Consider the following 11,266-nt stretch of genomic DNA (forward strand, 5'->3'; position numbering starts at 1 on the left):
AATTAACGTCATAGAATCACAAAACACAGAATTGTCATATTTGACGTTGAAACAAAGAATATTCTTTGGCTGAAACAAAGAGTAACAAGTGTTACTCTTTGTTTGAAACAAAATAGTTCCAATGTACCGATCATAGACAACTTGACTGGAACCACAGAACACTAATGTTATTGAACTCAAAAAATAAATATAAGCTTTAAAAAATAAAAAGTGATTTTATCGCCAGTGAAAATAATAAATCACCAATGGATGAAGGGATATCCGATCTCAGGTACAAATATTCCTACCGTAAAATGAATGGCTTAATAGGCTTTCTATTTCATCCTACTGCTATAATTTTTACTCATTTCATAGCAAATTAGCTGAAGATTCGAATTCATCTCCCAAAGCAAATGATAATGAAAATGATGGAAAAACAAATGAGGAAAAAGTGGAAAGGAAGAAGAATGAACAATTGGGAAACTGCTATTGGTTTGTAGATTGTTCTGTTGAATCCAGTTGTATAAGTCTATATTGTATTTTCACAATTCTGCTTTCAGTGGTAAAGAAAGGAATTTGAATATAGTGGAGTTACTATGCGCTAATTGTAATAGGTGGTTTCATGAGTCTTGCATTGGATATCAAATGGGAAAATTGGTGCCGTTTCTCAGCAATTACGTCTTTCTTTGTAAAAATTGTTCACCATCCAATCTAGAGAGTTTCCGGAAAACTCAAGCACGTAAGGAGGAAGTCTTATTTCATTAGACTTCACAAAATTTTAGCAATTTAGTTTTTATGTAAATTCCTCGTTTTAGAAATAACTCAAATGTGTGTAACGGCAATAGCCAATTTGCAACAAGCCAGTGCTAAAGAAGGATCCAACAAACTGATGTTCAGTAAAGAAAAAGAAATTATACCATATATTGAACATCACTGGGAAGCTCTAACAACAACCTCTCGAAGGGTAACCCAGTCCTGGCACCTAACTGTCCAAAAGGCTCTCATGAAAGAGATTCACATACTATTTGTCTTCGAAGACAACCCTGAAGATGGACATATGTATGGTTTGATAGATTCTGACTTGACCCGCATCAGACCAAATTATGATGCCATGGTTAAAGGAGGCTTTCTGAAGGTCACCGAATTGGGCATTCAACATGGTAAAATTGTTTTGTTGATTTTCATAGTTACATTCTCGGTATTAACTAAGTTCATAAGAAGTTGAGTGGGACAGGTTAGGGGGAAAAATCAGCTGAATTAGGATAAACGCCAAAGTAACACTCTTAACCCTTGAGCCAGTTTAGAAAAGACCTAAAAAAGCACGAGAAAATTGAGATTTTTGACGTTCACTGAATGTAAACAAACCATAGACCTAATAATACATGGACAGGCCTTCACGTGGTTTTCCCGTTCACCGCATCGAGGAATACCTACGAGAGAGAGGGGGGTGGTAGAAAAGAGAGATAACAGCAGTCCCTGGTAGTAAACGTCAAGCTGGTAGCTGGTAGAGAATAAATCAACGTTGCCGCTTCAACCAAGTTATCGAGTAAACTCGGGAATTCTACCAGTCCGCTGATCCTCCATGTTGCATTTTTGGGTGGTTGTCGGTAGATTTATAGATTTTCTATTAATTTGTGGCAATTTTTGTACTGAAATCATGAAATCAACTTCGAAAATGTTATCAAATCAACTATATTTTTCTCGTATTGAAACTTTCAAGTGCTGATAAAAGGATAGTTTCAGAGATTGGGATTGAAAACCCTAAAAAGTTTATTAAAAAAAAAAACACCTGAAAATTTTTTTTTCTGGTTTTTATTAATGTAGAAAAACTTGAGAGTTGTATAAAACAACAATATTATTTCATTCGCCAAGGTCTGATTTTATATACACTGAAATTACTTTGGGTTCTGGCTACACAGAGAAAAATTAATCGTTGAAGTGAATTTTTTTAAGCATTTCACCTTCCTTGAGCAAAAACATGTGTGGTATAGAGAAAAGGGCAATAATTTCAAGTATGTTTATTGATACTTTCACAAATAATATAAAATTTCCTGCTGGGGAAATATTTATATGATGATTAATCATTCGCAATTTTTTTTTCAATTATTTTGATAGGTTCCCCATCAGGTGGTTTAGTTGCTCTTCTCTGGCATTCCTGGCATTAATATTTTACCACTCCTGTTTCTTTATCGTGTGGCTTTACAGTGTTAGATTTCTGTGACACTGATCAACAGAAAATATTGAGTTTTGAGTTTGCCGATGTCACAGGGCTTACTGAATATCAACATGATTCACATCTCTTCTCTTTCTAATGTTAAATCCAGATTGGAGTTGAGTATTTTCTTCGGACATGCCTTGAAATAGAATGTTATGGTAGATATGTAACTACATATCTACCGTCCAGAACAACATTCTTTATAATATTCAACAATATATACTATCTCGAAATTCAAGTCACCTCTACAAATTCTTGCTGTGGCCTTATGAAATATAGGAAGTAGATTAGGTAAATTCCTTGTGATTGTTTTGTAAATTATGTCTTATATGTACATGAAATAACAAAGAAACTCCTTTATTGGTCTATTATTTCCAAAAATAAATCTCTTTCGCTTTATTAGCATGTAGCAGTCGATTCTAAAAACCTAGTTTTCTGCTAAATTGCTTGTGAGGAGAATGAAATATCGATTGAAAACACAGTAGCTGAACAGTAACAGTAAACAATAAACATATGATTTTGACGTTTTCTACCATATGTCCATCTCTTTCTAACGTACTACTCGTGACCTCTCTCTCTCAGGGCCTGTCCATATTTTATTAGGTCTATGAAACAAACCTACGTCAGACAAAAGTGAGGTTAACTTAACAGTAATCAGGGGTGGGTAGTATCGATTCCAAATTTCGCAAGTCATAGAATTAAAGGGGTTCAGCTAACTTCACGTCGTACGTTAACCGATTCTTCTTTCGGAAGGATGTGAAGGCGGCACAGACATGGGCGTGACATTCGACTGGGCGTTCACGATTGAAAATTACGAATGCCGTGTTCTTTTCGCATTTTTCAAGCTTTTTTCGATTTCAACGGATTTACCAAATTTTTTTTTGTCGAGGAAACGAAATGTAATTCTTTGACGGGTTTCAAACAGTGTATCTACTAATAGAAAAATAGCTGGTGGTACGTGGTAGGCGCTTACTAGAATTAGAATTAATTGTTTTCATGAAAATAATCAAAAGGAAATAATTTGTTTCTTTAATTCATAATAATTATGCAGATAAAACATTTTACTTGATGTATGTTTTAAATGAGGTTATGTTTATAATTTGCTTTCTTGAAATACTATGGATCAAGTCACTTATGAATAGGAACTAAAAGTTATTGGTGAGTTTTACATAAGATATAGTGATTTGTATTGCCTGCGTTCATAAGTATATTCTGAATGCAAAAAACAATGTATATTCAATAGCATGTAATTAAAAATGAATGGTATTTATGAATAACAATGATAACAAATAGATTAGATTGCAAGGTGCCCGCCGTTTTGTGTTAATCAAATGTGTCATTAAACAATGAACGTCGAATTACCAGGTTCCTCAGCTGGTAACGTGAAATCAAGAAAAACGAAAAGCAAGGCTCCCGATGTGAATGTATCTGGAAAGAAGGGTAGGAATTTGGATGTTGGAAGTGTTAAATTGCCTTCTCATGGATATCCTATGGACCATCCCTTCAACAAGGATGGCTATAGGTACCTACTCGCCGAACCTGACCCCCACGCGCCATTCAGACAAGTAAGTGAATTGTTGTTATACGAAGTTTTCGGTAATGAACTTTTCTCGATTGAAGGAATTCGATGAGAGCTCTGATTGGGCTGGAAAACCGATACCAGGGTGGTTATACCGTACCTTGATACCAAGCACCGTACTGTTGGCCCTTCACGATCGAGCACCTCAGCTGAAAATTTCAGAGGATCGACTGTCTGTCACTGGCGATAAGGGATATTCTACCGTCAGAGCTACGCATTGTGAGTTGGAAGATTACTCTGTTAGGTTTAAATTTGATGGTTATGAGGTTTTAACTTCGTTTCTCGTGCACAAAGTGGCAACAGCGCCTCCTAAATTGAGTTCTCTTCATTTATATGGACCATTGAACTCAATAACTCAATAAATTATTGAGTTCAATGATATGAACTGGCCCTGAGAAATAGAGCATTAAATTCTGAATGTGATAGAACGACTTGGATGGACACTCAAAACTGTCAAAGAATGAGGTTATGTCTTGTTTACTAATAACATGATGATTTTCAAGAAGCTACCTTCGTTTATTTCATCAACGTAACCATTCTTTGGCAGTTTGACAGGAGTCAATCTTTTCTGCTGTAGGAACATGAAGGGAGCTCAGTTTGGGAGGCGCTGTTGCCACCCCGTTCACTAATTCTTCATTCAATTGATTCTCCAATAAGGTGTGACAAAGGGGGTTTGGTATTGGGAGGTCAACATAGACGAGATGCCGGAGGGAACAGCGAGTAGGATCGGCTGGGGTCAAGACTACGCAAATCTGCAGGCACCCCTGGGCTACGACAACTTCGGCTATTCTTGGAGGTCCAGGAAAGGAACGAAATTCCACATGTCGAATGGCAAACATTACTCCGATGTCGGTTACGGAGAAGGCGATACTATTGGTTTCTTGATCATCTTGCCTCAAAACAGTTCAACACAACTAGTTCCTAACACCTTTAAAGATAAAGTATGTCGTCCGTTCGTTCCATGAATTTTTTCAATCTTGACAATCCGTTTTTCAGCCCTTGGTGAAGTTCAAGAGCCACCTGTATCATGAAGAGAAGGACAACATTCCGAACCGCTTGAAAACCTTGCAGGAACTTCCGGGAAGCAAGATCATTAATTTTAAAAACGGCGTATCTCAAGGCGCCGCTTTCGAGAATATTTATCAGGGAAGTTATTATCCGACGATATCGCTGTTTAGAAATGTTACGGTCACTGCCAATTTTGGACCTAATTTTAAATATCCACCGCCTGCTGAGTTCAATTGGAGAGGGGTGAGTTGATTGGTCTGATAGTTGACATTTGATGTCATCTGTCAGTTGTCAAGTAACATTAAGGTTGCGGTCCATGACGTTAGTAAAGTAAATGATTGTTTTTTTCAGATGCACGAGAAAGCAGAAGAGGCGATTTGTGAACAAACCCTTGCTGATATTCTCTACCTGACAGAAAATGAAGGAAAATTGAGACTGGACAGTTTTGTGCTTTGAAGTTTTCTTCTTTTTCAGTGCGATTGACAAAAAAAAATCAGTTGTAAAATAAGTATTTCTAATTTTCTATATTTGTAAACACACGAATAGAACAAAATATAGTGACATTTGAGTTTTATTTCGTCTGGCGGTTCAGAAGTGAACAAAAATCGAAAAAAAGGGCCTGTAGTAAAGTTTCATTCCAGAGGGTAATATATATACGAAAATGTATACGAAATGTATACGAAAATTTACCAGACTATCTAAGAAATGTTGATTTGATGATTAAGCAATGTCAGATATTTGAAAGTTTGGTATGAAAATATAGGTTTTCGAACACGCTGAATCGATTGAAAATAAAATCTTGAGCCTATCTCCGTTCGTTTAGATTTTCATCTTCGAAATGGCATTTTACACAAATTGCAAATTTCAATCAGGGATATCTCCTGTTTCAATTGAGGTTTCCGGTTTCGTCAGGCTTCAATACTAGATCATAAACTCGAATTCGAAAATCCCAAATTTTTGGGTCAAAAATGAGCCAGGGGTTAGACCCCCCTAAAATCACATATTTGATCCTCTCTCTGAGAAGTACGGTGTTTAATCATTCCTCCAGAGAAAGAAATTCATACTAGTCGTTTTGAGGATTAGAAAAAACCAATGAGTTGACGAGCCACCACACACACGCCACCCACACACACCCCACACACACCCCACACACACACTCGACACTCGACACTCGACACACGACACTCGACACTCGACACTCGACACACGACACTCGACACTCGACACACGACACTCGACACTCGACACTCGACACACGACACTCGAACTCGACACACGACACTCGAACTAGACACTCGACACTCGACACTCGACACTTGACATTTGACACTCGACACTTGACCCACGACACTCGACACACGACACTCGAGACTCGACACTCGACACACGACACTCGACACTCGACACTTGACACTTGACACTCGACACTTGACACTCGACACACGACACTCGACACTCGACACTCGACACTCGACAGACGACACTCGACACTCGACACTCGACAGACGACACACGACACTCGAAACACACACACACACACACACAACACACACACACACCACACACACACCCCACACACCCCACACAGACGTACACCACACACGCACACCACACACGCACACCACACACACGCACACCACACACACCCCACCCACACACACCCCAACCACACACACCCCACCCCCACACACCCCACACACCCCACCCACACACACACACACACACACACACGCGACACACGACACTCGACACACGACACTCGAACTAGACACTCGACACTCGACACTCGACACTCGACACTCGACACACGACACTCGAACTAGACACTCGACACTCGACACTCGACACTTGACATTTGACACTCGACACTCAAGACTCGACACTCGACACTCGACACTCGACACTTGACACTGGACACTCGACACTTGACACTCGACACTCGACACTCGACACTCGACACTCGACACTCGACACTTTACACTCGACACTCGACACTCGACACTTGACACTTGACACTTGACACTCGACACTCGACACTCGACACTCGACGCTCGACACTCGACACTCGACACTCGACACTCGACACTCGACACACGACACTCGACACTCGACACTCGAACTAGACACTCGACACTCGACACTCGACACTCGACACTCGACACTCGACACACGACACTCGAACTAGACACTCGACACTCGACACACGACACTCGACACTCGACACTCGACACTCGACACTCGACACTCGACACTCGACACTTGACACTCGACACTCGATACTTGACACTCGACACTCGACACTCGACACTTGACACTCGACACTCGACACTCGACACTCGACACTCCACACTCGACACTCGACACTCGACACTCGACACTTTACACTCGACACTCGACACTCTACACTCGACACTCGACACTTTACACTTGACACTCGACACTCGACACTCGACACTCGACACACGACACTCGACACTCGACACACGACACTCGACACTCGACACTCGACACACGACACTCGAACTCGACACACGACACTCGAACTAGACACTCGACACTCGACACTCGACACTCGACACTTGACATTTGACACTCGACACTTGACACACGACACTCGACACACGACACTCGAGACTCGACACTCGACACACGACACTCGACACTCGACACTTGACACTTGACACTCGACACTTGACACTCGACACACGACACTCGACACTCGACACTCGACACTCGACAGACGACACTCGACACTCGACACTCGACAGACGACACTCGACACTCGAAACACACACACACACACACACACACACCACACACACACACCACACACACACCCCACACACCCCACACACCCCACACAGACGTACACCACACACGCACACCACACACGCACACCACACACACGCACACCACACACACCCCACCCACACACACCCCAACCACACACACCCCACCCCCACACACCCCACACACCCCACCCACACACACACACACACACACACACGCGACACACACACACGCGACACACGACACTCGACACACGACACTCGAACTAGACACTCGACACTCGACACTCGACACTCGACACTCGACACACGACACTCGAACTAGACACTCGACACTCGACACTTGACATTTGACACTCGACACTCAAGACTCGACACTCGACTCTCGACACTCGACACACGACACTCGAACTAGACACTCGACACTCGACACTTGACATTTGACACTCGACACTCAAGACTCGACACTCGACTCTCGACACTCGACACTCGACACTCGACACTCGACACTTGACACTTGACACTTGACACTCGACACTCGACACTCGACGCTCGACACTCGACACTCGACACTCGACACTCGACACTCGACACTCGACACTCGACACACGACACTCGACACTCGACACTCGAACTAGACACTCGACACTCGACACTCGACACACGACACTCGAACTAGACACTCGACACTCGACACACGACACTCGACACTCGACACTCGACACTCGACACTCGACACTCGACACTCGACACTCGACACTTGACACTCGACACTCGATACTTGACACTCGACACTCGACACTCGACACTTGACACTCGACACTCGACACTCGACACTCGACACTCGACACTCGACACTCGACACTTTACACTCGACACTCGACACTCGACACTCGACGCTCGACACTCGACACTCGACACTCGACACTCGACACTCGACGCTCGACACTCGACACTCGACACTCGACACTCGACACTCGACACACGACACTCGACACTCGACACTCGACACTCGACACACGACACTCGACACTCGACACTCGACACTCGACACTCGACACTCGACACACGACACTCGACACTCGACACTCGACACTCGACACTCGACACTCGACACTTGACACTCGACACTCGACACTTGACACTCGACACTCGACACTCGACACTTTACACTCGACACTCGACACACGACACTCGAACTAGACACTCGACACTCGACACACACACACGCGACACACGACACTCGACACTCGACACACGACACTCGAACTAGACACTCGACACTCGACACTCGACACACGACACTCGAACTAGACACTCGACACACGACACTCGACACTCGACACTCGACACTCGACACTCGACACTTGACACTCGACACTCGACACTTGACACTCGACACTCGACACTCGACACTTGACACTCGACACTCGACACTCGATACTCGACACTCGACACTCGACACTCGACACTCGACACTTGACACTCGACACTCGACACTCGACCCTCGACGCTCGACGCTCGACACTCGAAACTCGACACTCGACACTCGACACTTGACACTCGACACTCGACACTTGACACTCGACACTTGACACTCGACACTCGACACTTGACACTCGACACTCGACACTTGACACTCGACACTCGACACTTGACACTGGACACTCGACACTTGACACTCGACACTCGACACTCGACACTCGACACTCGACACTCGACACTTTACACTCGACACTCGACACTCGACACTCGACACTCGACACTCGACACTCGACACTCGACACTCGACACTCGACACTCGACACTCGACCCTCGACGCTCGACGCTCGACACTCGAAACTCGACACTCGACACTCGACACTCGACACTCGACACTCGACACTCGACACTCGACACTCGACACTTGACACTCGACACTCGACACTCGACACTCGACACTCGACACTCGACACTCGACACTCGACACTTGACACTCGACACTCTACACTTGACATTCGACACTCGACACTCGACACTCGACACTGGACACTCGACACTCGACACTCGACACTCGACACTTGACATTCGACACTCGACACTCGACACTCGACACTTGACACACGACACTCGACACTTGACACTCGACACTTGACACTCGACACTCGACACTCGACACTTGACACTCGACACTCGACACTTGACACGACACTCGACACTCGACACTCGACAGACGACACCGACACTCGAAACACACACACACACACACACACCACACACACACACACACACACACACACACACACACACACACACACACCACACACACACGCACAACACACACACACACCACACACACACGCACAACACACACACACACACACACACACACGCACACCACACACACGCACACCACACACGACACTCGACACTCGACACACGACACACGACACTCGAGACTCGACACTCGACACACGACACTCGACACTCGACACTTGACACTTGACACTCGACACTTGACACTCGACACACGACACTCGACACTCGAAACACGACACTCGACACACGACACTCGACACACGACACTCGACACTCGACACTCGACACTCGACACTCGACACTCGACACTCGACACTCGACAATTTCAATCTGCGATATCTCCTGTCCTACTTGTCCGATCCAATTGAGGTTTCCGGTTTCGTAATCAGCACTAGTCAGGCTTCAATACTAGATCATAAACTCGAATTCGAAAATCCCAAATTTTTGGGTCAAAAATGAGCAAGGGGTTAGACCCCCCTAAAATCACATATTTGCTCCTCTCTCTGAGAAGTACGGTGTTTTATTATTGTGGTACGGTAAGAAATGCATAGAGTTCGTTTTGTAGATTCGAAAAAACCAATGAGTTGATGAGCCAATGGAGAATAGCACTGTAGACAGCCTTTCAAAGTGAACTCAAAAGTGAAAGATGGAAAAATAAAAAATTCGTTTTTCTCGAAATCAGCGTCGAAGATCCATAAATTTGGTATGGAAATCTAGGTTTTCGAACACGCAGAATCGAATGAGAATGAAATCGTAAGCCTATCTCCCTTCGTTTAGATTTTCATCTTCGAAATGGCATTTTTCAAAAATTGATAATTTCACTTGAATGCTCGTCAAGATCGAACGGTTGCCTCGAGGTCGCTGTGGTTCTCAGATTTATAACTAGAAGAGTTGCTTCTTCGGAATGTGTATCACTTTCCGATCTGTGATTATTTTTCTGGAAGATAATCCACTCTAAAGGTGACCATCGAAAAATTCCCAAAAAGATGGGGTCAGTTAAAAATTCGTCAAGACCGAACGGTTGCTTGGAGATCGCTGTGGTTCTCAGATTTCATACTAGAAGAGTTGCTCTTTCGGAATGTGTATCACTTTCCGATCTGCGATAATTTTTCTGGAAGATAATCGACTCGAAAGGTGACCTTCGGAAAAATGCCATTATCAATGCGGAATTCATCAGTAGGACGGCGCAGAATTAAGCGTCCCTGACGGCTGTACACCCTGTAGATTCGACGAAGCATCTCCTTGTGTGTACCAACAGGTGCACCACCATCAAAGTCATCCGCACACGACGCCCAAGCGTCGGCGTCGTGCCCTTGCCGTGCGCAACATCCAGCGCCGTATTGATTCCCGCAGCCAGGCGTCGAGCTCTAGGAGACGTCAGTTCTATCGCACCCGCCG

At 44.2% G+C, this 11,266-nt stretch overlaps 1 protein-coding gene across 1 annotated transcript; it reads left to right on the forward strand.

Annotated features, from left to right (window-relative positions):
- Positions 1 to 143: 143 nt before the first annotated feature.
- LOC123315821 (set1/Ash2 histone methyltransferase complex subunit ASH2) lies at positions 144 to 5,342 on the forward strand. Its single transcript, XM_044901686.1, has 9 exons — positions 144 to 271; positions 355 to 471; positions 540 to 718; positions 795 to 1,139; positions 3,560 to 3,759; positions 3,815 to 3,992; positions 4,431 to 4,714; positions 4,770 to 5,024; positions 5,133 to 5,342. Exons 1-9 carry the CDS (start codon positions 246 to 248, stop codon positions 5,235 to 5,237), a joined length of 1,689 nt encoding a protein of 562 aa, XP_044757621.1. The 5' UTR covers positions 144 to 245; the 3' UTR covers positions 5,238 to 5,342.
- The last annotated feature ends 5,924 nt before the right edge of the window (positions 5,343 to 11,266 follow it).

Source organism: Coccinella septempunctata, chromosome 6, assembly GCF_907165205.1.
Source record: "Coccinella septempunctata chromosome 6, icCocSept1.1, whole genome shotgun sequence".
In the NCBI taxonomy this organism is placed as follows: domain Eukaryota; kingdom Metazoa; phylum Arthropoda; class Insecta; order Coleoptera; family Coccinellidae; genus Coccinella; species Coccinella septempunctata.

Coding starts and splice junctions, on each gene's coding strand:
- LOC123315821 (XM_044901686.1), top strand. CDS start 246: ATGGATGAAGGGATATCCGATCTCAG. Junction 472..539: donor CAATTGGGAAACTGCTATTG/GTTTGTAGATTG, acceptor TTCTGCTTTCAG/TGGTAAAGAAAGGAATTTGA. Junction 4,715..4,769: donor CTAACACCTTTAAAGATAAA/GTATGTCGTCCG, acceptor TCCGTTTTTCAG/CCCTTGGTGAAGTTCAAGAG.